We start from the raw sequence: 27,300 nt of genomic DNA on the forward strand, positions 1-27,300 counted from the left end.
CCTGAAGTGCCCCACCCCTCACACACTACTCAACAATCACCTCCAGCACCATCTGGTCTGTGTACCAGCCACCCGCACCCTTAGAAGCCCACAAGCCAGGGACTGTGTGCTATAGGCTTTCACATCTATGGGAAGCTCTGTGAACATCTGCAAAGCCCAGTGTTCTCTAGACTGATAGTCTTACATGGGTGGCAATGGCCTGCTGGGATAAGTTCAGGGTATATCTACAACTACAGAGTATATTATTGTGCTATTTCCTCTGGGGACCATGGCCAGGAAGCAAACTGGTCGGCTAGATTTATCTGCTCTGGCAGATTCTGTGTAGGGAGCTAGCCAGTGGGAATCCAGAAAAGCAGGTGGGTAAGTCCCAGTCCCCTCACTCCCTCTTATGGTCTTCTGAAACATAGCAACTGCAATGACACAGATCCAGAAACAGTAGAGGAAGTATATGTGCGTGCCAACTGAGATGGGGCCCAGGGTGCTTGGCCTGGCCACCAACAGTCAGCAAAAAGGCTGCTTAGGCTACACTAAGAGTGACAGTAAAACTGAAAGGGCATGCCTTCAAATGGTGGGGGTGGCTTTTCGGTGACCTACCAGGGACCTTTCCCTATGAGTAAGTTGTTGCTGCCACTGCCACCACAGTTGGTGAAGACACAGGCCACAGTACAATGGCAGCATGAGAAATGTGGCTCAGAGGCCCAGTCTGTTGAAATACTCCAGTTGATCTCACATCACAAGGAGAAAGTGTCAGCCACCTTCCCAGGCATTTTGGGTCACTGTCCCTCCCCAGAGAACTGCCAACAGGATAGAAACACACAGTTCTTGGCCTGGGCATTTAGAAGAACAGGAAATGGTTCTGCTTAGGTTCAGCAAATACTCTGCAGCCCCTTTTCATGCCTAGGAGTAGCCTTTTTCCAGGCTTCTGTCCTCTATACAACTCCACCAGAATGCTTTCTAGGAGCCCTGGGCTCCAAATCTGTCTTTCTGGGAGAGAGGACATAACACTCTCCCACATGGCTCATGAATGATAGGACACTAGCACCTAGTGACAGAGGCCTTAGTCTTAGGGAAGCACATCTCTGTTTCCCTATTTTGAGAAATGACATGAAGCCTTGGTGAGAGTGCCATTAAGAAAGTCACTGACTGCCATTTTTCACCCTGGATGAACAATGGGTTCCTAAGACCTTGATCATGCCACCTGTATGTTGGTGGTAAGCAGGAAGGCCATTATGTCAGGCAGCCAAGGCAGGCTGGGGGACAAAGTGAATCTACCTGGTATTTGATGACAGGACAGATGTAAAGCCTAGAGTAAGGTTCAAGGAAGCATTAACTTCTTTGAGTACCTGGAGCTCTGGTCCATGGCCAGAAAGGTGGACTGGACTAGCCGTAGCCTCTCAGGGAGGTTGCAGATGGTTCCCTGGGAATGGGACAGGGCCAAGCTGTGTGTGGTGGTCAAAGCTGGGCTGCCCTCATCCGGTCTCAGGGACGCCTGCAGACAACTTCCCCTAACCTGGCTCTGCCCAGTGAGTCACCACACAACTGCTTCCTGTTCCCTACATGCCCTCATGGAGTCTCAGGAGATTAGACAAAGTTGCTGCCTCTTCTCCTAGGGTACCAGTGGACTTGGTAGGTGAGGGGAGTCATACTTGGGTCACAAGATTAGTTCAGCACCAATAAAAAGAATGGCAGATCAAGAAGGTTTAGGAGTCAGGCTCTCTGCTATGGGTGTCTGTTTCCGGCCCTTTCTGAGTGGTGCTGTATGTGTTTAGCATTTGCCCTCCCAACTTTTCCAGATTTTACCCGTCAGATTCCTGGCAGCTGTGCACGGCGCCTGTGCCGGCTGTCACGTCCCATTCTGATCTCTGGGTCGCACGGTGAGAGAAGGACACAGGATGCGCAGGGAGTGAAAAAGTGATGTCGATGGGGAGAGTGCCAAGTCCCCACTCACAGCCATGGGGCGCTCAGGGAGAAGGGGAAGCATGCTGCTGTGGAGTTCAGAGGCCGGTAGTGAGATTTATTTTTGTTTGTATGAATAAAAAGCTGCAGAAGCCTCTGGTGGGAGTGGGGGATTGCAACTGGAATGCTGAGATTCAGACAGATCAGCCTGGCCTGGAGTCAAGTGTGCTGACCCGGAAGGAGAGTTCCACAGGAGCCCTCTGACTGTAGCTCAGCCTGGGCCACACTGGTTCTTAGACAGTGCACTGGGAACCTGAGGAAAGTGAACACACTCCAAGGTGGGTGTGGTGGCAGCAAGAAGGACCAAGAGTTCAAGATCAACCTTGGCAGGGAACCTTGTCCAAAAATAAACAAACAAACAAACATAAAAAATAAAACAAAAACAAGCAAATACATAAGCAAGCACAAAAGAGTCCTTTAAAAAATTTCAAAAGAGGCCTCATCCTCCCTGGAGAGTGGATGGGGAATGCGATGGGGGGGTAGGGTTCTGTGGGGGGAATGGGAGGGAGAGGAAACTGGGATCGATATGTAAAATAAAAAATATTAAATAAATTTTTTTTTCAAAAGTAAATACTCTAAACCATATGTATGGCAATAAGGACTATGTTGACATGAAATATGTAAGAGAGAAATAATTTCAGTTTGGGAAAGGTGCTAAGCAGCCAGCTCTCAGGAATAGGAGCTTCCTGGAGCACAATGACAGACTACTGAGACACAGTATGCAATAGCTAAAGAAGCTGATGGGCTGAATCTCTAGGAAGGCTCCTTTACAAGTTAAGTTCCTTTTAAAAGTAACACCATTTTATAATACTAACCCACTGGAAATTGAGACATAAAATTACAAATAGTGGGTGGTGGCGGCGGCGGTAGTGGGGGCGGCGAAGGTGCACGCCTTTAATCCCAGCTCTCAGGAGGCAGAGGCAGGTGGATCTCCTGAGTATGAGTTCCAGGACAACCAGGGCTGTTACACAGAGAAACCCAGTCTCAAACAAACAAATAATGCTACTGGCTGTCACGGAAGGGGTACAACAGACCAGGAGAACAGGGCAGTCCAGGCAGAGGCTTTCCTAAGTTCTTCTACTTGGGAGATCCATACAGTGTGGCTGCTTCCTTTCCATCAAAGGGTGATGGAATCATGTATGGCTCTGTGTTCTTCATTACTATGAAGACATATTAATGTCATTACCAGAAATGAGGGTTTTAGAACACAGAAAACTTCTACATTCACCTTGCATGTAAGAGTACCTTACTTGGTGCCTGACACACATTAGTTACAACAAGGACAATTTCTACTCTTCCTGTACAACTCTTTTATATTCTGTGCATCTGAGTGACCATCAAAGACACCAGTAACTGGGAATTGGGAGGGGAAGCACAGGAGTATTTGTTTCTTTTTAAGAACTTATTTTTATTATTTTCAACTGTGTCTGTGCATGTGTACAGATGCCTATGGGGGCCACAGGTGTTGGATTCCCTGGAGCTGGACCTATAGAGGGTTGTGAGCCTGTGGTTGTTGGTAACGGAACTCTGGTCCTCTGGAGAGGAGTTAAATGTTCTTAGCTTCTGAACCATCTATCTAGTCTCAGGAGTATTAATTTCTATTGTGAGACTAAACAGCAGTTGGGTCCAATGGTACGTGCATGTAGTCCCAACTACCTGGAAAACTGAATCAAGAGATCATTTGAACCCATTCATGAGTTCAAGGCTAGCCTGAATAGCACAGTGAGACTCTCTCTTTCTTTTTTTGGTGTTTGTATGTGCCCATGTGATTGATTGATATTATATATATGTATGTATGTCAGTTTATGTATACTTGTGCCCATGCATGTGTATACAAAGTCCCCAGTAAGCTATCCATCCAGGTATCCTTCTCTATGGTTTTATACTTTGTATGGACACAGGGTCTCTCTGAAGTGGAAATTTGATGTTTCAGGAAGGCTGGCTAGCTGGCTGACTCCCAGGGTCCATCTGATCTGGCCCTCCTCCCATGCTAGGGTTACAGGCACACACAGCCATGTCCTGCTTTTTTACATGGATGCAGAACAAGAGCTTTACCCAGTGAGTGATCTCTGTAGCCCTGACACCTTGTCTTTTAAGAAAAAAAAAAATGATATTTCTGATTCATTATTTATTTTCTAGACAGGGTTTTTTTTTTTTTTTTTCTTATCTGCCCGTCCTCCCCCTCCACTCCCCCAAGATAGAGTTTCTCTGTATTGCTTTGGAGGCTGTCCTGGAACTAGCTCTACAGACCAGGCTGGCCTCAAACTCACAGAGCTCTGCCTGCCTCTGCCTCCCGAAGGTTGGGATTAAAGGCCTGTGCCACCAATGCCTGACTTTAGACAGGGTTTCTTTGTGTAGCCTTGAGTGTCCTAGAACTAGCTGTGTAGATCAGGCTGGCCTCCATCTTAAGAGTTCTGCCTGCCTCTGCCTCCTCAGTGCTTGGATTAAAGGCATGCGCCCCACCTGGCATTATTTGTTAATTTTTAAAAATGTTTGTGCATATGTGTGTGCCTGTGTGAGCTTATGTGTACCACACACATGCAGGTTTCTGAAGAGGCCAGACAAGGGTGTCAGGATCTCTGGAACCAGAGTTAAAGGCAGTTGTGAAGCACCATAGGGTTGCTGAGAGCCAAACCCAGGTCCTCTACAAGAGCAGTACTCTTCCCCCACTTTGAGAGAGGGTTTCTCTGTGTGACCCTGGCTGTCCTGAACTCACTCTGTAGACCAGGCTGGTGTTGAACTGAGAGATCTACCTGACTGTGCCTCCTGAGTGCTGGAACTAAAGGCATGTGCCGCCTACCACCCCCAACTGAGCAGTACTCCTAATTGTTGAACAATGTCTATTTTTTGACAGGGCTTCACTATGTTGCTCAAGTTTGCCTCAACCTTATGATCCTCTTGTCTCAGCTTTCTGAGTAGTAGGCAGGAATTACAAGTATACTCAAACTGTGCCTAACAATACTATTTTTCAGAACTACCTGGACTGTAAATGAAAAAAAAAAAAAAAAAAAAAAAAGGAAAAAGAAAAAAAATTAAGCATGGTGAGATAATCACTGGCAGAAACCAAAGGTAACGGATAATATACTGGCTACTGAAATCAAGAGAACTTCCCTGAGAGGCTCTTAGAATCCCTTTTTCTACATGTCCAAAAGCACCACAGGCATAAACAGATGCCTAAGCCAGGTGTGGACATGCTCATAATGCAGCTCTTGGAACAGGGAAGAGTCTATGAGGACTCTCCTGAGCTTGAGGCAGGCCTCAAAAACAAAATACAAGTAGAAAAACAAAGAAAAAAAAAAAAAAAAGAAGAAGTGTTGCCAGGCACTCGGGAGGCAGAGGCAGGTGGATCTCTGTGAGTTCGAGACCAGCCTAAGAGCGAGTACCAAGACAGCCTCCAAAATCACAGAGAAACCCTGTCTCAAAAACAAAAGAAAACAAAAGTGTATTTATTTATTTATTTATTTTTTGAGACAGGGTTTCTGTGTAGTTTTGTAAACCAGGCTGGCCTTGAACTCACAGAGATCTGCCTGCCTCTCTGCCTCCTGAGTGCTGGTATTGAAGGCGTATGCCACCACTGCCGGGCTTATATTTGCTTTTTTAAAAAATAAATTATGATGACTTATTTGCTTCAGACTTAGTGATTGGGTCACTGCAGGATGTGGTGGCACATACCTTTAATCCCAGCACTCAAGAGGCAGAGAGGCAGGCAGATCTCTGTGAGTTCAAGGCCAGCCTGGTCTACACAGGACTACATAGTGAGACCCTGTTTCAAAATAAATATAAATAAACACAGGGTCTCTCTGTTGTTTAGGCTAGTTTTGAGATCTTGAGTTCAATTTACTTTTCCACCTGAGCCTCTAAATAGCAGGGATTACAGGGACATCAAGACTTAACATAAGGCTCATAGGGTCTAATTATTATAGGAGCTCAATGAACTCAATCACACAGTCTCATCATCTAAATAATAAAGAAAACCTGGATGAGTTAAAATCTTTTAAGTAAAACTTCTTTTATAAGTATATATCTTTTGCCTGCATGAATGGGCTGTGTACCACATGCATGTACAGTGCCCTTGGAGGCTGTAAAAGGGTGTCAGATCCCCTGGAAGTAAGTTACAAACAGTTGTAAACTGTCATGTGGGTACTGACTGGGAACAGAGGCCCCATCCTCTTGAAGAGCAGCCAGTGCTCTTAACTGCTGAACCATTGCTCTAAATCCTGAATTTTAATAAATAACTCTTGTTCTGAAAAAGCCAAAGAAATATATTCTCTCTCTTTCTTGTGGAGAATTAATGGGCTAAGCGTGATACTTCTGAGCTTGCTATAAGCATCCGTCTAAAGGTGTTTGATCATTCTGGCATTCTGGGGTAAGACAGAATCCTGTGGATGCTTCGGTAGCCAATGAGGTGGCAACAACTGGAGCTAGCTGGTGGTGCAGCATCATGTTATGCAGAGAGGATGAAGTAGGCCTGGGCGGTGCCCAGCTCTACAGATTGATGTGCTTTCCTGCCCAGGGGTGAACGTGTCCCTGGACTGGTAGTATATTGGCTCCCCACACTGTCTCCGACAGCTAGGAGCCAGGGCTGAGTGTCTGTCTTCCGCTAGCTTCCATACAGGTGTATGTGTGGGTGGGGGGTGCTCTGTGCATACCCCATTGTTCCACAGTGCCGCTCCCCCCCCCCTGCAATGGCTGGGTGGCAATGTGAATGGACTGTGGCTATATTTAGAGTGAAACTCCTGGGGCTACCACAAAGGAGTGACTGCATCTTCAGGAGGGTGGGTGGGCGGGAAGGGGACAGGCGAGTGAAGCTATTTTCAGAACACATGTCATTGCTGGCTACAGAGCAAGACTGTGGCCATAATGCAGTGGGAAACAATAGCTGTGGCTAGAGGAAGAGCCTGTTATGTTTCAGGTGGGATGTTTGCAACTGCTCAGGAAACCTGACCCCGCCCAACGGCAGCACAAATCACAGGAGAGCCTCATGGAATCAGGAGAGGAGGCAGGAGATTCACAGGGCCAGAACAGTATGAGGTGCCAATAGGCCATGCCTCATGCCTGGAGGAGGATTTCCAGTGACTGCTTGGCCCTGCATGCCTGGTTAGGAATGAAACCCTTCTGACCAAGTCCTCAGATCAGCCATGTACCTTGCTAAGGACTCTGGATATTTCCCAAGAATGGAAGCACAAATAAAAACACAGGCTAAAAGCAGTGAGGTAGACAGGACTAGTACAGTAGGTAGCACCACCATAGGCAACAAGGCAAAGCCTGGGCCAAGCCAGAGCGTGCGGTCTCAAAACCCTGGGTGGGTGGACTTGGCACCCCTCAATATCTAAGGGCCTGCCTGGGCTCTGTAGCTCCAGCTGCACAGGCCATGAGAGCTCCCCACACCCCTTTTCTGACCTCTAGTCGGCCCCATTCACCAGCCTCTTTGCAGTGCCGGAAGTAGGGAGGGACAGGCTGCAGAAGGAGGCCAGGCCTCACCTCCCCCATCTCCACAGATGAGCTCAAGGCCCAAGGGTCTATGTGGGAGCAGGGAAGTGGAGGTGTGGGCTACAGCCCCAGATCACACTTGGACTTTATAGCCATCCTGGGGTGAGGGGGTTTTGTTCAACCCCATCTTCATATCCCCTTCCCCAAACATGTGTGGTTCCTGTTTTGTTGCATCTGTAAAAGGCACTGGGAGCTGGGGACCTGCCTTACACCTCTCGGTTAACACCCTGGAGACTGATGGAGTTCAGAGCAGTGTAATTTACAGCCCATCTCTCCGATCTTAATTCACTGGATGCTCCTTTCTTCCTTATTGTATTAGTGTGACCAAGGTACCTGCCAACAATAATGGTCTCTCTAGCTAGGAGACTCTCCCCTACTCCCAGGACAATTTATACCTTTTCCTTGGGATTTTCCCCCTTAAATTAAACAAAAAGAGGAAAAATAGAGAAGGTTAACATGGGTTTGAAGCACTGAGGCCCCGTGGTTCTGGGCAGAGAGCCAATGGCCTGAGGGCACACACATGTGTGTGCTCTCCCAGAAGGGCCTTCACCGGCCCTGTTTTACAGCTACCTCGGCACAGACTCCAGGGTTCACGCATATGGCCAGACAGATGTGTCTGGCTTACATTCAAGGCTGGAAAATGAAGAATTATGGAAGTGAAGGGCCCCGGGCATTAAAGAGAAGGGGGAGGTAAAAGGGGGAATTTTTCCTCTGCTGAGAAATCCTCCTGTGGCTATGGGGCTGGAGGAAGGAGGTTGACAGGAGGCAGGGCCGCCAGCAGCAGTGCATGTGGGGCCTGTTCTTAAAGGGGCCAAAGCAACCTCCTCTGAACAGAACTGTGGGACACAATCAGTGGCCCTGGAAGTTAGGTCTTACATTACATCTCCAGTTATTAGGACTGCGTACTGCTTGCCTGGTCAACCAGACAGTGTACTCTGGCCAAAGATGGACTCACTACGACATGTGTTATTGCATCATCTTCCTCCCTTTCAGGAGGGTCTCACTATGTAGCTTGTCCTGCATACTTCAGGCTCATTGTAGGTTTCAGCTCTGACCTTGAACTTGTAATCTTCCTGCCTAAGTCTCTTGAGCATCAATACATGAAGTATTTCCCTGGCTTATTTGTATCTGATCTTCAAAAACAACTTCCTATTTATTTATTTAGTCTGGTGGAGGGAGTAGTTACATGTGTAATCAGAAGTCAGAAGACAACTCTGAGGAGTCAGTTCTCTCCTACCATATGAGTGCTGTGAATTGAACTCAGATTATGATGCTTGGTGGAGAATGCCTTTACTTGCTAAGCCACTTTGCCAGCCCTGTACTTGATCCTTTTTGTTTTGTTTGTTTTTTTTGAGACATAGTCTCACTATGTAGTTCTGGCTGTCTTGGAGTTTGCTTTGCACACCAAACTGATCTTAAACTTAGAGATCTGCCAGCCTCTGCCTTCTGAGTCCTGGGATTAAAGGCATGAACCACCACCCCAGTTAATACTTGATTTTTTTTAAAAAAAAAATTATTTATATATGTATTTTTTTTAGTCCTTTATCTGCATGTATGCCTGCAGGCCAGAAGAGGGCATCAGACCCCATTATAGATGGTTGTGAGCTGTCATGTGGTTGCTGGGAGTTGAATTCAGGTCCTCTGGAAGAGCAGTCAGTGCTTTTAACTGCTGAGACATCTCTCCAGACCCCAATACTCGATCTTTTAAAAGACCTCACTCACAAACCAAATCACTTGTTTAAATAATAGCTTCTCCCAGGGCTGTGGTGGCACATTCCTTTAATCCCAGCTCTCAGGAGGCAGAGGCAGGTAGATCTCCTGAATTTGAGGCCAGCTTGGTTCACAATGTGAGTTCCAGGACAGCCAGGGCTATACAGAGGAACCCTGTCTCAAAAAAACAAAACAAAACAAAACAAAAAGAAAACCAAACCAAAAGAATAGCTTCTCCACTGCATGGTCTGCTCTAAAATGTTCCCCCGCCCCGACTTTTGTGCATCCCAGCCATCAGGTGATTCAATGCTCAATACCATTTGCTAAATTAAGCTGAGCACATGCTCTCTAATTCCTAGGAATTCACAGTACAGTGAGGGAAAAGGTCCACAAATAATTGTAATGTGAGATATGATAGCAGTCCCACAAATAAAGTATAAATCAACACTGCAGGAACCCTAGAGAAGAGAGACCAATTCCTCCTGGAAAAGATCAGGGAAGGCTTCACTCGGGAGGAGTTTCATTGGGAAATGCAGAGAAAATAGAATTTCAATAGGTAACAAGAAATGTAGAACAGAAAAAGAGCCCTTTGGATCGACTGACAGACTCAACAAATATCTAAAAGTGGGAAAGGGCAGGATGGGTGTAGGGCAGTAAGCAGAGAGGAGGGTTAGTATTGCTATCTGGGCAGAAGTCTTAATGCCCAGACAGGCACTTTTTACACACTGTTGCTCATCCCGAGAAGTCCAGCAACTATGAGACAGGTGCCGTGTCAAGTATTTCTTTTACAGATTCAGAAACAGGTTCAGAGAAGTCAATCTCTGCCCAGTGTCTAATAGCTAATAACAGCTCATGGGGAGTGTGTTAATGGGAAACAAAGTAGGAAAAACAGACAGAGAAGCCTGGAAGCCTAAAATGTCATTAGGAGGAATTAAACTTTATTTCACTAGCCAAGCAAAGGCACTGATGATTTCGAGCAGGGGAATGACTCTATGGGAAAAGAACTGAGCTCATGGTATAGTTGGAGCCTGGTGGCCAGACTGAGTACTATATTAAGTCCAAGAAGGGCCATTCACAGATTATAAAGTCAGTGGCACCCTCTGGATTTATACAAAGCAGGGCCTTAGTTGCTATGGTTCAACAAGTTCCTGAACTAGGGTAGCAGTAGCAATGGACCTAGAAGAGGAGGAGTGAATGGACAGGATATGATAAGAAATTGGATAGCAGGGGTAAAAGGTCACGGTAGAATTTAAAATGATGTTCTACTTGCTACCATCAATAATGTCAGCAAAAAAATTTCCATTAAATACCAATTCAGGGGACTAGAGAGATGGTTCAGAGATTAAGAGCACTGGCTGCTCTTCCAGAAGTCCTGAGTTCAATTCCCAGCAACTACATGGTGGCTCACAACCATCTATAATGAGATTTGATGCCTTCTTCTGGCTTACAGGCACACACACATGCAGGCAGAATACTGTATACATAATAAATAAATAAATCTAAAATACCAATTCAGCTTGCTAGACTTAAAAACAATAGAAAGGATGGTCAAGTTAAAAAAAAATGGCAGAGGAAGCTGGGAAAGTAATTCTGACTAACAGAAAAGACAACAGTACATACAATGTGTTAACAGGAAGCTGGAGGAAAGAGGCTTATGGACCCAAAGCTATACAGAAATTAACTATAATGGGGACTAACTTTTGGAGCCTTCCTTCCTTCCTTCCTTCCTTCCTTCCTTCCTTCCTTCCTTCCTTCCTCCCTCCCTCCCTCCCCCCCCCTTGGTGAGTGGGTTTCATGTAGCTCAGGCTGGCCTTGAACTTGGTTTGCAGTGAGGATGGCTTTCAACTCCTACCTACCTCCACATCCCATGTGCTGGGAGTACAGGCTCACATTCCCATGAATTGCAGGACCAAATATAGTAAAAACAGGTCCTAGGTGATTTCTGGCAGTAATTTCTTTAACAGCTGGACTGACAGTCAAGACATGGAGGTGGTAACTAGAGGTGGGGCTTTTGTGAAGATTGATGGTGAGAAAGAAAAGGGCAGGAAGAGATACTTGAAGATGATGCTGTTCTTTGGGCCACAAAAAAGTTTACAGTCAGATCCATGGGAGGTTTGTGTAGGTGGCCATATTACAGCAGACAGGTATGTAGAAGTATATTATATGCTGGATTCTAGTAGCAGTAGGACACACGTATGACTAAAGGACCAGCTCCAACTGTTATCATTCCTGTCCTGGGGCAGGGTAATGAGACTAATCTCAGACAAAGGAATCACTTGTGGGCTAAGAACTTTGGAGGCAGTGTCTCATGCAAGCCTCTGGGGACAGTAAGAGGGAGGTACCATCATTCTACTTTGCAGATGAAGAAACAAGTTCTTCAAAGTTAAATACTTTTCTCAGTGTTGTAAGGCTAGGTAAATGTCAGCCCCTAAATTATATCAAGTTTGCTTGGCTTTCTGCACTAAACCATATGTTTAAGAGAAGAACAGTATGCCAAGAGTGTTGATACCTGCCTTTGGATACAGAGGCAAGTGAACTCTGTGAATTTCAGGCCATCCTGGTATACACAGTGAGTTCCAGGCCAGACAGAGGTACACAGTCTCAAAATGGAGAGAAAGAGGAATGGGGTGGGGAAAGCTAAGAGGAAGGGATGGATGGAAGAGAGAAAGAGAGGGGAAGGAGGGAGATGAGAGGTGCATCTGAAGAGGGACATAAAGACACACAGGCCTTTAATCCCAGCGCTTGGGAGGCAGAGGCAGGCAGATCTCTGTGAGTTCGAGGCCAGACTGGTCTACAAAGAGTTCCAGGACAGCCAGAGCTGTTAGACAAGAGAATCCCTGTCTCAAAAAAAAAAAAAAAAACAAACCCAAAACCAAACAAAACAAAAACAGGACACATGCTACATGCTTAGAAAGGCAAGGAGGCAAGGAGAGGGAGGGGTTTAGTGCTCTCTATGCACAAAGTCTATAAAGGAGCACAACTTGCTTGGAGAAGTAAGTAATCAGTACAAGGAGACAGATCTGGGAAAACCATACAGAAAAACTTGCTAGAAATGAAGGTTTGAGCTTCCAGAAGGGTTGACAGTGGGATAACTCCTGAATGTTGATTAGGTAGCTTTTCCTTCCATGGGAGGATGTTCAAAGGGGGCTCTCCCATTACCTTGGGAACCCAGGTAAGTAGCCTGGGGCTATGGCATCCTAATCCCACAAAAGAGTGTCCTCCATGAATATCTACATATGGGGAAGAAACTCTGAGTCCTTTAAGTTGCATGAAAGATTGTATGTGGGTGTTGACAGAGTCTCACAAGAAAAGTGATGCTCATCAACACTGAGAAGATTCTGCCCTGCTCTGCTGATCTATGTATTTTCACATGGCCTTCTCTTACCGGGGAGGCGGCTGGCATCCAGCTCTCTCCAGACTCTCTCATCTTGACTCCTCCTTCCTACTTCCTATTTCCTCCTTGTCTCCTAGTCCCTCCTATCTTCCTTTCCTATTGGCCAACAGTGCTTTATTATTAACCAGTATGAGAAACATATACAGAATGACATCTCCCATCATTAGAATTCACAATGAAGATGCACAGTTTGAGTGCAAAGGTGGAGCATAACAACAGATGCCCTGCCACTCCCTCCTCACATCATTTTATGATTTGTACAGCCACACCCTCAATGGCAATCAGCTTCTCCAGTTAGGATTCACCTGGATCTTTTCCTGGCGACGCTGCTGCTCAGCTATCTTCCTTGCTAGAGCCAGCTTCTTGGCCCGAAGTTCCCTGATATCATCCTCGCCCCCACTGCCTTCAGCCTCTGAATCTTCCTCAAAGTCTTCAATCACCACATCTTCTTCCTTGGGGTAAAGACACAGACAAAAGGTTAAGAGGAGATGGTGAGCTATGGTACTTAATGGGTTCACTCTCTTCCTTTAGCCCCTACCCCTATGCTGATGGGGAGCACTCCTTGCTAAGGGTTCCCTAGAATGTGTTGGCAGAAAAGCTGTCACTCTTTCCCTTAAATTGTGTCTTTACATGCTAGAGCTTTTTCTTAATCCTATGACACTCATAATCACACATGCATGCTTGTGTTCACACTCCTTTGTTCTCCCTATACACACTCAAACACAAACTATGGACCTGTTTTCATTTTGAAAGTATAAATGATTCAAAGGGTAGATGATAGAGAAAGCTGAACTGCCCAATTTAAATCTAATTCCTGTTAATAATCTGATAGGAATCAACTCTGGCCAACATCTGGGAGCTAAGCAAGGAAGCTCCCTTGCTCCAGACAACATCAAGAGCAGATGGTGTAGCTCTATAGATCTTGCCCTGATTTCTTTTTAAGACCATAGCCTGGTGATGTGGGGACTTCTGGGCCCCATTAAAAAGTTCACATAACATAGCCTTGCTTAGCTGCCCTCCAAGGGCCCAGGCAGAGTAAGGAGGAGGTGGCTGGCTAGCTTATGGAGCCTCCTTGCCAGGCTGATGGAGCCTTCCCCAGGGATGGCACTTCCTCACTTGCAGACTCAGTTCTCAGCAGCCACTGCTCCCCGGGTGGTCCAAGCTCCATTTCTCACTCTCTCACTTTTGGCCTTGGTCAGGAGAGAACATACAGCTGCCCAAGAGAGCTTCCTTTGAAGGATGGGGCTGGTAGGGGAACATAGGGGCTGATTCAATAGAAGGAAGATTCCTGTAATTCTAACAGGATGATAATGATGACTACACTGACAGCTTAGTTACCCAGTGCTTTTTATGGGTTATATATAGGGATATGTGTTTTTCATACATTAATTCTATTAATTCTTATAAAAGGACATAACTATTACCATCTGAGCTTTATTTATTTCTTATTTTTAGTTTTTCAAGACAGGGTTTCTCTGTGTAGCTCTAGCTGTCCTAGAACTAGCTCTGTAGATCAGGCTGCCTGAGAACTCACAGATATCTGCCTGCCTCTGTCTCCCGAGTGCTGAGATTAAAGGTGTACAACATCACCACTGCCCATCCATGCTTTATAAATGAGGATGTTTAAAGTGAAACAGCATGCTCAGAGTCACAAAAGTGGCAGGAAGCAGGGCAGGATTAAAATTCAAGTGAGTCTGACCCCTGTATGCCCTGACCAATCATAACAAAGAGCATGCAGGGCAGGTTCTGAATCAAGTGAGCAAGCTCAGATCCAGCCCTTAACTTAATGGCTAAGCTTTGTTAGGCCTGGACATATTAGGGCAGACGGGGATTCTCTTGGTGAAAAGTAGTTAATAAGCACAGGTAAGGTGATGAGAAAAAGGGACCTAGGGAAGATGGTGGTTTGGCATCTGTTACAAAGAAAGATGTCCAAGGACACCCCATCGCCACCATATACCTCTTCCAGTTGGGCTGCAATATGCGGAGATGAGAGCTAAGGATAGAATCTGTCACTGTCCTGAGAGGTCTGAGGGGGTCTAGGGCACTGTCCACAGGCACAGTTTATTTGTCAGTACCATGAGAAGGAAGAAGACTTCACATCCATCTCCTTGCTCACAGGTTTAACCTGGAAAGGAGCAAGTGCAACAAGATGCCTGCTGGCCCACAGAGGAAGAGTATACTTGCCTGCCCTGACCAGGGATGGACAGTTAGCACTGGTTTAGAGTGAACAGGACTGAGGTCAAAGGAGGGTCACAGAAGCTTGTCTGAGGTCTGCTTAACTCTCATAGCAAACGAGGAAGTGCAGGGTTATGAAATGACACAGAATAGGGTAAGTAGGATTTCCCAGGGACCACTGACATAAAGGAACCCAGGAGACTCGTGGGAAAAGGAAGAAGTGGGCAGCCTGGTATGGGTCACGAACCTTTGCCTGGTCACTGAGTCTCAGAAGGAGAGCAGTGTGGCACAACTAGATCTGGCACCAGAGGTAGCCTGCTCCATCTAGGGTACCTCTTTACCTAGCTAGGTTTGTGCTGCCAGTTCTACTCTTCAGAGACATCTCTTACAGTCACGCTGGAGATCTGGCTTTGCTCAACCTCTACTGCCTACTTTAGCCTTCCAGTGTGGGTGATATAAAGGAAAGAGGTATTGGCACCATGGTCCTGTGTTTCCCACACTGTGTCCAAGGCTGGAGGGGCACTGTTCTGCCTGCTAAGGTTTGGACACCCCAGTGGCTTTGGCAATTCTACTCTCTCCTCCCATGCTGACAGCTCATTCTTTCCTGTATTCCCTTCCCAGGTTTCATCTGGAGAGTCTGGAATTGTGGGCTTAGCTATAGTTCTGGAACCACCTCTGTCCTGGAAGCTGAGCCCTGTGTCATCAGGCATGGGGTGGAGTTCTCCAGCTATCCTAATGAAGTCAAGCCAAGACTGCTTCTCTGAAGACTCTGTTCCAAAGGTGGCCACTCTATCACTGCCTGAGATCCTAAACGACAGCTTCCAGCTGACATCTGGCTTCCTTGGCCTGTTGCTGATTTCATCCCTGTACCCCGCCCTGCTCCACCGGGCGCTTGAGACTGCTGCGGGCCAAATGACTGTGTTGGCCTATGGGTGACCTGGCCTCTGGCTAGAATTGCTTCCGTTCCTTCCCTCCATCCCATGTTTCTTTCTACCTAAGGCCCCTGTCTTTAATACTATGGGTAAAAAGGAGGAAAGAGCCAACAATCAGGCAAAAGTGTGATGTGTATATGTACCCAGACAGAGTTATCCACACCCAGACAAACAGCAAGGAGGCTGACAGTGACGCTAAATACACACATGTTCCATTTCCACCACACAGTCACATTTACTCAGAACCCACAGACCGCAGGAGAGCTGGCAGCAATATTCATTTAAACTGACACACAAACTGGGCACATGCAGATGACCATCAAAAATCTTCTCCAGAAAGACATACATGCACACTAGGGCGACTGCCAAGGAGGCCTGCATGGGTGGGTACATAGGTGTGTACATGCATATCAGACAGGCAGGCAGGCAGGCAGGCAGGCAGGCAGGCAGGCAGGCAGGCAGACAGACAGACAGACAGACAGACAGACAGACACACACACACACACACACACACACACACACACACACACACACACGAGAATGAGTCTGGAGTGAAGTCAGGGCCACAGGAAAAACCAAGGGCAAACAAACAAGAGAATTCCTTAATCACATCAGGATGTGCAGGAGGGAGGGAGTAAGAGAGGGAGAGCAGGCATCGGGGGTGGGGTGGGGGGTGATTTTCCATACGGGGCCAGCAATGTCAGCTCTTCCTGTACGTGAGCCTGAGGCTGGAGTTCAGGCCTGTGCTGTGCTGAGCTCCGCACATCTATAAACTTGATCCTCAGTCTGAACCCTAACACCCCACTCTCTCTACTGCCTTCCCTAAGCCTCCAGAGCTGAACATTATTAAACTCTTTCCTCCAATGCAACATTAAAAAGAAGCATCTGGAACTCGTAGATGAAGGCACTGGGTGGACTGGCAGGAAGGGGCACCAGCAGAGTGCACTCTTGAGAAGTCAGCTGTCATGTCAACAGACACTGAACTAAGAGGCTATAAATAACCCCAAGGAGAAGCTTCAGCCTGGGCATCAGGGCATGGGGGAAGGGGAGCCTTCCCTCTGCCATAGCGGGCTCTTCCCGCATAGTACCTCATCTTCCAGTTGTTTTCCCTCTTGGCTTCCCATTTCCTTTCCCATGGTGTCTGGGACGGGTGCCACTGACACATATTTTCCACCCTTGAATGCCAGCAGAGGCTCTTCTTGTCCACAAAGGGCTTCCAGAAAATACTTCAGCACTGTGACCCTTTTGCAGTCAGCTGCAATAACCTACAGGGCGAGAGGGAGAAAAGAAAAACAGCATTTTCTGAGAGGGAGGATGAAGACGAGAGACAATGTTAGCTGCAGGGCACATGAGAATTGTGTCAAAGTTACTGGGGAGGGAGGTAGTATGAGCAACAAGAGTGTGCGTGTGTATGGAGGCAAGCAAGGACCAAGGTCTACTGAAGGAAGGAAGTCACCAGGGCTTTGCTTAGGTCACCCCTAGGGCAGCAGACAACCTCAAGACCAATGCCAGGTGCCCCCAGGGCTTTCGATTGTCTTTTACTAAAGTTCTGTTATGAAAAAAACAACAAAACATAAAATAATCTTTTGTAAGTTTGGAACAGCAGTAACAGGATGAGCAATGGATTGCTGCAGGCTGGCTGTCACAGAACATGGCTTTCTAGCACCCCTGGTGCCCCATCTCCAGATGCCCTCCAGGACAACTTGCAGACTGAAAGATAGGCTTTCTTGGCTGTTTCATCTTAGTCAAGTCATTCTGAACTCACCTAAATGGAACCTGCCTTGTCTGAGAACTGGGCAGGGGAGGAGATTGGGCAGAGTAGGTGAGTTCACCTCCAGAGTTCATATGAGTTGCTCCCATGTTGCTACAGTAGCACATATGACAGTGCTGTCAGAGAAGCTGTGGTTGATTTAGCTGAGATGTGATGACTTATCCTCAGCAACTGTCACATTCGTAAAGGTCAGATGAAGAAGTGTCCACACTCACTTAGACTGCAAGGCCACATGTGCATGTCTTCACCTCTATCTGTACCTGTGTTGCAAGCACTATACTCCTACTGGCTATCTGGTGCCCTCTTCTCTGAGTCTCTGGCTTCTGGGGTCCTGTTCTTGCCTACTGACTAGATAGATGTTCATCATCAAAGAGGTCCCTGGCAGAATGTGCATCTAAGTAGCAGAGGGCTATTTCTACACCATAATAGAAAGATACCATACAGAGGGTATCCCCTTTACCACCAGTGATTCCAGACAACTGAACAATGGAGACCCACTTTTAAAATTTTATTTTATGTGCTTGGGTGTTTTGCCTGCATTCACATTTATATAACACATACATGACTGGTGTCCAAGGGATCTAGAAGGCAGTGTCAGATCCCCTGCAACTAGAGTTACAGATGGTTGTGAGCTGCCATGTAGGTGCTGAGGATGGAACCCAGGCCCTCTGGAAGAGTAGATAGTGCTCTTACCTGATGAGTCAAAACTCCAGCCCCACCCACCCCCAGACCTATTTTTAAACCTCATTTGTGAATGTGAAAGGACAGGTAAAGGACTGTTGTGGAGAATGGACTCTCTAGGCTCATCATTTCACGTTGCACATGCCAGCTCCTCCATTCAGAAGGTAAGCCCTCTAGTGCCAAAGATCACATTTTTTACTTCTCATGCTTCCCTGGCAGGGTGCTATGAGAATAAAATGGGCATACAATAGGCTCATGGGAAAAGACTGGTAGGCACAGAGAAACTGACTGGAGACCACAGGAACATATGATACAGGATGATCCATGTCTTCCAAGACAAGGTGAACGAGTCACCACTCTGGCATGTGGCTGGCCAGAGAGATTGCTTGCATAATAGTCATTTGTGCCACAACTTCATTCTCTGTCATCTTCTTCCCTACCCACATGCCACTCACCTATGGCTACTGCTACCAGAGGATAGGATATTAGGCTAAGTGTCTGACTACCTCCATTTAAGAGGGTTCCCTGAAGAGGCTTAGAGTCTCTTGAGCTTAAGGGGCCTGATCTTGGATATCTCCTTGAAGGTCCTGCCTTGGGCCAGGGCAGGTAACCATGGTTCCATCTTGTGTATTCAAACATGTGATGAGGAAGGCTACAAATACAGAAGCAGGGGCTAGAAGGCATTAAAGAACAGAGCTGAAATGAGTAATAGCCTGGCAGGCAGCACGCACAGTGGCCTCCCTGCATCCCCAGTCTCTCACTTGCAGAGGAAACTTCTGCATTTCCACAAGACTGCCAGTTTCCTCTCTGTGGTCTAATTTTAACCACCTTGTCGTTACAGTGTGTGTCAGCCACCTGACCCCATTATGACCTCTGACCTTATGCCCCAGCTACTGCTTGCACTATGGAGAATTATGTAATGGATCCAGGGCTTTCCTTTCTGGCATGAGACTGTTGCCACTGAATAGGGTGGAGGAGGTAAGGTAGTGAAGAGAGGAGAGAGAAGCAGTTTGCAATGGTCCCTGGCTCACCTGGATGATAAAAGGGCTATAAAAGCCTCTGTTCAATCTGTAGCAGAAATCTGCCCAGAAGGAGACAGTGTCTTATGGGTATATGCTCAGGCAAGAGGGAAGAAACACCTTTGTCATTAAGGTAGGCCCTGGGTGGGTACATGGCTCAGGAAGCAAGTGTGATTCCTGGCCAAGAGGGAGAAAGGCCACATGTGTGGACGTGGGACTCCTGGAGATGGGGATTTCCAGGGCACAGCAGGAGCCTGAGGTGCAGACATCCTGAGCCTGCCAGCAGTACATCCTTAGAGGTTCAGTGGGAACTATCATGAAGAAAGACAAGCAAAAAGGAACTCCCACCCTGTTCCAGTTTTCATTTCCATGCCTTTTAGAATGAACCTAGTCTCCCTGGGAGTTTTGTCTGCTATGGTCATTCATTCTTGCCCTTAAGGGGAATGACACTACTGTGTCTGCTAAAAGAGCTCTGCTCCATTGGGGTATCTAAGTTAGAGTGAAGATGTCCAAAACGGATTCTACCTGTTTATATAGAGACAATTCATCCATGTTTTGGAAGAGTGTTTTCTCTTCATTGTAATCCAATCAGCAGAGAGAACAAATAAAGTTGGACACACTATTCTTAGGTTTCAAAAGTACAGTGTGACAGTGAGAAATGTATTCAAGCTATTTAGTAAACTGGGAGGATGACAAGCAGAATGTCTAGGGCTTGCCAAAGATACAGGGAAACCTATTTCCAGCCTGCTGGGCTGGTTGTGAGGGAATAAGTCTGGTGGAGAGAGGAACACAGCCCTCTTGACCCAAGAGCTCTACTGGAGGCTCTTGGGAATATTCCTCCACACAAAGGGGCTCTAGTAGTTGAGTCAGAACGGGACAAAAACAACAAAAAACAGTTTAATATGTTAAGAGTTATATCAAGATGGAGAAAGCCTTTCAAACAATTTGCTTTCAAAAGCAAACTCCAAGATGTTTTCTGCTTGGCAATGAAGTTTCTGGCAGGAGATAGGTTAAAGGTTAAAGGGGTTATAGGTTCTCTGCTTGGAGCAGAGAGAGTACCGATGAAGTCTATGATGTCATCTCCACAGGATCTCCTTCATGAGCACATCTTTCCATTTTGTATCAATGAAAAGCAGAGGATGTAAGTGATATGTCTATTGCTGTTTGGGTAAACTACATTTTTCTAGGATTAAGTTGGGTAGGACAGAATTCCTCTGGGTTGTGACAATAGGGCCGGACTGTGGCTAAAAGTATGTAAAGGGCTGCTAGACTAAGAATGCTGTGGGAACCTTCTCAGTGTATCTTCTTGGTGGCAGTCCTTGCCCTTCTAAGAGGAAGACTTACTTTGTGGTTGACTACCAAGAACTCCAGAGTTAATGAACAAAATGTCTCACATGAATCATTCCTGCTTTGAACAGAAAACTGGGGTTAGGTCAGGGAAGAGCTGAAAGAAAAGCACCCTAAGAAAGCCCCTTTTTATCTCCTTGAAGGTTGTCTGAACCAGCTCCCCATCAGCAGCAGGAACTGAAACCCTAAACTTCACAGCTCCAGCTATCACTTCATCAGGTCCACACACACAGAACCATGCAGAAAGGAAAACTGAAAGCTTGATGTGGAGAGGTGATATCAGAGTCTGTTCTAACCCAGGCTCAGTTCCTAAGAGAGAGATAATGTGAGCAGGTAATGGGGGGGGGGGGCGGTGGCTAAGAGGCGGGTCCTGAGAAAAGCAGAAGAAACCTCTAGATTGACATTGGAGAAGCTTGGTCTACCATTCTGAGGTATCTTACATGGGGAGGTGGACAAGCAAGAATGGTGAACACTGAGCAGAAGTCCACACAGAAACAGAAAAGGAATTAATGCTACTTTATGGAAGGTGGGAGACAGCAAGAGAGAAAGGGAACCAAGCACCAGGTATCACATACTGATAGTAAGCTGAGTTCCAAGATGCAATACCTCACAGCAGCCTTGGGGAAGAGAGAAAACCTGGACCAGGCAGGAAACAGGAGGAAGGGTTGGAATGCTGACAGGCCTCTGGAGCAAACTCTTGAACAAGAGGCTCAATGCTCCACAACAGCTAGTTATTTGCAACATTTCTTTCACTCAACTTTTGGTTTAGGGGAATCAGAACTTGCATCACAAGCCAGTTCTGTTTTTTTTTCCCCTCCTGGTCTTAAAAGTCCAGCTTGCTACTGCTCCTCGGGAGGGAGGGAGGGAGGGAGGGAGAGAGAGAGAGAGATCACATGGGTTTTCCCCCTGCAAACTCAAGTTTACAGGTTGTTTTTCTTGTTTCTCTAAATGGAGCCAATTATTCTCACATTTGTTGAAACCTTCAATCAAGCTTTATAGCTTGTTAATTTTACAAAATGTCCTTACAGCAAATAAGATGCAGACAAGAAAAGTGAAGTCTTGCTGAGATTATTAAGAACCTTAAAATAGACTCCAAATCTACCACCAAAGCTGGTAAAATACAGGCTGCTTGGCTGGCTTCTGAGGTCAATTAGCAATGGGTTAATTATCATCTTTAATAAGCCAAGCCTACAGCATTGGCTACAAGAAACTGAACACACATTAACATAACATACTTTCATGAACCAGGAACTTCTAGCTATGTGGGACTCACCCTCACTAGAGACTAAGGGTGGGAAGCACACTTCTGTAGCAGCCAAGGGTGGGTCAGCTTGAGAGGGATCTGCCAATGAAAATTCAGACACAAGAAATAAAGAATCCCACACAGGGAATCCTTCTGGAGCTGGGAGGACAGAGGAAATGGTTTATTCACATTCCTAGGGGGAGGGGCTTCCTGGCAGGGAGCAGACTCTTAGAGGCAGGAGGGAAACTGGCCACAGGATGCACAATCACTCTGAAGACAGGCAGTAGTTTAGGACCAGGAGATATACACTCATAGTCTGAGTCAGAAGGAGCAGGTATAAAATGGAGAAAGGGTCAGGGGTCAGAGGAGTGAGAGGAAGAAACTGTACTTGGACTGGGTGACCAAGATGAGATGGAAAAAAAGCACAATAGCCGCACCAGATACATCTCTGATGACTAGGGCATACAGTGTCCATAGGATCAACCGGAACAGCCTCTTTCCTGATCCCTGCGCCCCAATACAGCCTCACTTCTATGCAAGTACAAGCCACTTCTTGGTTACCTCTGATTCCAATGTCTATATCTAGCCCTCCCTAGATCTATGGTTGACCTGTGTAGGTGAAGAGAAGGGTCAACAGGTCACAAGACAAAGAGCTAACAGCACTGGTCAACCCACAGCATTCATGACCTGGGTCCCGTCCGTTTCTTCAGAGAAGTCAACGTGAACTGTCAGCAATCAGCTGGCACAGGTGCCTGTTCTCCACATCTATGCATAACACATTCATACATACCACATGTGCACACACATGTATGGCAGCAGCAAATCTCCTAAAGGCTGATAGACAAGAAGTAGCAAATAGTTGGGTGGGAAGATTGGGTAGCAGTAAGATTACTGACTATTCAAAAGCTTGATCACTGGGAAAGAGGTCCTAACTGCTACTTCCTATCTGTGTCTATAAAGACAAGTTAATTTCTCAGAGCCTCTACTTGCTCAAGTTGTTTCTGAGGTGTAGACAGTATAATGCATTATCAAATATTTAGCAAGGTGCCTGGCCCAGAAGTGTTAGTGTTTTTCTTCTTCTCTGCTTCATTTTGTTCAGAGGTGCCTAAAACCACTGAGAGGTTTAGAAGATGGACTCTGGCAAGGTGGAAACAGAGCTGGAAGACAGATCAGAAGGCTCCCCTGGTCATTGACAATGCTGTAAGTTTTAACTCAGAATTAAGGTGCTAGACTCAGGCTACTGAGCAGGGCAGCTGGAGGAAAGAAGGAGGCCTGGCCTCTCTCTAGCAGTCCTTTCTTTCTATTCACCAAAGACCTGGACCTAACCATAGGCATACATGCATTCTACAGGACTCTGGAGAGGACCTAAGGGCCGGGCAAGAATGCCACTAGTAATATGAACTACCAAAAATAAAATTCTGTCTTAAGTCAAAATCCTGGCCCCTTACAGTGGTGTCATGGGTGGTAGATTTGCCTTAAATAAGGCTCAGCAGGAACTTTGCCCCAGGTATCCTGATAGAAAAGTAATGATGAGAAAATAACTTCTACTGAATTTTCAACCCATCTGAATTTCCTGATCTTTTCAGTTAGGCGCCCAAGCTTCCCAGGACAGAATATGGCTTGTTCTTCTTGAAATTTTCCCAGGGAAAGAAACCATTCTCTCAGAGCTCTGAGCTCCGTTGATCCAGCAAGGTATACTCTCATCAGCTAGGGCACCGCAGACGGCAGACTATAGGCAGCAGTAGCTTGGGCTGCAGTCCAATCCTGCTTCCCCTGCAGAGTGCTTCAGAGCAACCACCCACATTGGCAGGGGTTGGGGCGGAAACTGGCACTGCCAACACAAGCCTTTCAGGTCTGGCTAGCTTCAGCTGGTCTGAAACATGGAACACAGGTGCTGGGCCCTCACTTACTGAACCAGCAGGGGAGGCTGCAAGCTCAGTCCCCGGGGAAGAAAGTCCTCATCTGTCTTAATTTGTTGCTATATTGACAGTGAGTTCTGGGCTAGAATCAGGATCTAGTCCAAAGGATCTCAATCTGTGAGTCATGACTTTTTTGGGGAGGGTCTAAAGATCCTTTCAGAGGGGTTGTCTAAGACTATACACATATCATATATTTACATTACAATTCATGACAGTAGCAAAATACAGTTATGAAGTAGCAACAAAAATAATTTCATGGTTGGGGGTCACCATAACATGAGAAACTGTATTAAGGGGACACAGCGTTAGGAAGATTAAGAACTGATCTAGTTGCTCTGAGCCAAATACTTATTTTGTGTTCCACATAACTAGGTGTGTGAGCTCATCTCCTTTAGGTTCGTGTTCAGGCTCCTTCACCAAATCTATCCCTAGTTTTTTTTTTTTTTTTTTTTTAAACCTATTCCTAGTTTTATTTATTCTATGTGGGGAGAGAATATCCTTTTTGAGTCATTTGCAGCATTTGACAACACAGACAACATTCAACCAGCAAATATTAAGTGCCTACTGTTTGTACAAACATCATTGCTTGGGACTTGGGAATCAACAGAAACTGCAAGGTCCCTGTTTCAGTGGGGTAAGGGTCATACTCATACTAGGTAAAACAAGAGACTCAATTACCTACAGAATTCAGATAGGTAGAATTCGTATTCCTCTTTCCTCAAAGGAGGCTATATGCCTTACAGATACAGAAACCTAATACACCGCCTCTTTATGCCTTTCAGGCTGATGGGTTGTGAAAAGTCAGGACAGAGACCTCCCCTAGGCCCAGCCTTACTACAGAACAAATTCTAACCTCTTAGTGCTTCCCTATTCTGTGCAATCATGACTTCCACACAGGTCACCACTACTGTACTTCTACTACTTCCTAACCCTTGACTCCAGGCTCCAGGCAATAACCCCTTCCCCCACTTCCATTTGCTCCTTCTGTGACTTGGCAAATTTTACAAATGATTCTCCAGGCTATAATGACTTTGCCTATGCAATCACTTCATCCCTTCATTTTCCTTTAAGCTTGATAAAAGTAACTTCCTTTCTTCCTCCTTCCTTTTCTCCCTTTGGGATAGAGTTTCACTATGTAACATAATTTGGTCTCATTCTCATGATTCTCCTGGCTCAGTCTCTAAAGTACCTGTTTGATTTTAAAGTCTTTCTTTGCAAAAAGCCAACTGGCCTTTATCTATCCTGCTCTGCTACTGCCCATAAATCTTCCCTAACGACTTATGCTAGGAACTACACTAGATACCCTGAGTACCTAAGACAGAGCAAAGTAACAACAACCCTGGATTCCACAGGACTTTCAGTCTAGTAAGGAAGTCCCACAGAAATCTAATAGCTATGTGCTGTCCCTTTGGTGCCTACAGACCAACACTTGTTTCTCTTTTCTGGACCTAACTACAGTACAGTTCCCTGCTTTCCATCCTCCCTTTGTTCCTTCCTCCTCCTCCTCCCCACTTTCTGAGACAGGGAGACAGGATTTCTACCTAGCCCTGGATGTCCTGGAATCACTATGTAAACAAGAATGGCCTTGAACTCAGAGATCAAATTGTCTCAGCATCTCAAGTGCTAGGATTAAAGGGACAAATACATGCCCAACTCTAAGTAATTTTTATTATCTAAATAAACAAGTTTTAAGAATTCTGTGCCAGACATGGTGGTGCACGCCTTTAATCCCAGCACTCAGGAGGGAGAGGCAGACGGATCTCTGTGAGTTCCAGGACAGCCAGGTCTATGTAGAGAGACCCCAACTTAACAAAATAAAATTCTGTGGGCAGTGGTGATGCACACCTTTAATCCCAGCACTCAGGAGGCAAATCTCTGTGAGTTTGAGGCCAGCCTGGTCTACAGAATGAGTTTCAGGACAGCCAGAGCTATACAGAGAAACTCCATCTCAATAACTAACTAACTAATTGAATGAATGAATAAAATAAATAAAACAAAAATCTGTTAATTTCCAGTCCTGACCATGCAGTATGAGAGGTCTGTTACCATCTGGAATCTACAAGAGGGCTTACTTTATAAACAGCATGGTAGTACATACTTGAAATACCATAATTTGGAAGGCAGAGGCAGGAGGATGAGTAGCTAAGGATAGGTATTAGAACTTTTCTCCTACCAAAGAGAAAAGGGTTTGTTTTCAAAAGATCATTCATTCCATTTATGGAAATCTCTATCTCTTGTAAACCCAAACCAGCCTCCTAACATGTCTAACTCTAACCTCCAGCAGACTGACCTCAGATCATTTGAGATTTGTTATGTTATACCTTCTCTATGCTAAACAATCCCACTTCCTATTTGCTCTCCCTTTATCTGTATTTCAGCATCCTGCTATTTCACTAAGACTAATGTCCCAAATTCTTTCATTAAAATTAACTTAAAGCACTATTGCTAACACTACTTGACAAAAGTTGTCCCTTTTTGTGTGTCAGACACTATCTGATGAAAAGTGATCTCTATTTGTTGCCTATTTTATCCACAATATAAATGTAGCACAGGGCATGGTGATACATGTCTATAAACCCCCAGCACTTTGGAGGTAGAGGAAGGAGGATCAGGAGTTAAGGGCCATCCTCAGATACTTGGTGACTTTGAGACCACTCTAAGACACATGAGAGCTTCACCCTGCTTTTATCCCACAAAGTTCTTAAGTTAGCAGTTCTCAACTTTCCTAATACTGCAACCTTTCCTAACATGCAGTTCCTTATGCTATGGTGACTCCCAACTACAAAATAATTTCATTACTACTATATAACTATGCTTTTTCTACTGTTTTGAACTGTAATGAAAATATTTGTTATTTGATATGAGAACACTTTGGGATCATGACCCACAGGTTGAGAACTATTGCTAAGGCAACCTGAGATTCAACAGAGACCATATAGTTTCTGTTCCAGAGTGTGTGTGTGTGTGTGTGTGTGTAGTCATACACAGTAGGCAGATTAAGAGAGAAATACATGCCTTCATTTGTTATATGCAGTATTCTAGAAGGTATAAGCCAAAATGATATAAACATATATTTTTATTCACAAGTTTTAAATCAGTATTTTTATATCCTTAATAATGTAATTATGCCTATCTAGTAAATAACCATAAATAAGTTGGTCTGATAGTAGAAGATTGTTGTGTTATAGAGTATTTGAGTGTTTACTGATATTTTTTAAGGTGTCAAGTAAACTCACTCCTTAAATTTTCAGGTGATGGTTTATAAAGTTTCTAACTCTAATAATAAAGAATGATGAAGATGATTTAAAAAAAGGCAGAAGTGTAGGCTGGAGAGATGGCTCCATGGTTAAGAGCATTTGCTGTTTTTACAGAGGACTTGGGTTCAGTTCCTAGCACTCACATGCTGGCTCACAAATTATCTGGAACTCCAGTTCTAGGCATCCAATTCTGATCAGTTTCCCCAGGCACCAGGCACACAAGTGGTACACATAAATCTATGCAAGTAAAACACTCATAGACACAAAATAAATCTCAAAAAAAAAAAAAAAATTTAAAGTGGGTAACCACCACATATGCACTGGCTGCAGAGAGCACAAGTATAACTCCTTCCTTCCTTGTTCTGAGATGGATACCTGACCTGTGTGTGAGTGTGTGTGGTGTGGT

At 45.6% G+C, this 27,300-nt stretch overlaps 1 protein-coding gene across 1 annotated transcript in view; it reads right to left on the bottom strand.

Annotated features, from left to right (window-relative positions):
* The window catches only part of Smg6 (SMG6 nonsense mediated mRNA decay factor), a 221,092-nt gene that overhangs the window by 9,129 nt on the left and 184,663 nt on the right, over positions 1 to 27,300 (bottom strand). Inside the window, 2 exon segments of the mRNA XM_051179994.1 lie at positions 12,856 to 13,002; positions 16,746 to 16,922. Of these exon segments, the coding sequence (XP_051035951.1) occupies positions 12,856 to 13,002; positions 16,746 to 16,922 (324 nt within the window).

Source organism: Phodopus roborovskii, unplaced genomic scaffold (assembly GCF_943737965.1).
Source record: "Phodopus roborovskii unplaced genomic scaffold, PHOROB, whole genome shotgun sequence".
Lineage (NCBI taxonomy): Eukaryota > Metazoa > Chordata > Mammalia > Rodentia > Cricetidae > Phodopus > Phodopus roborovskii.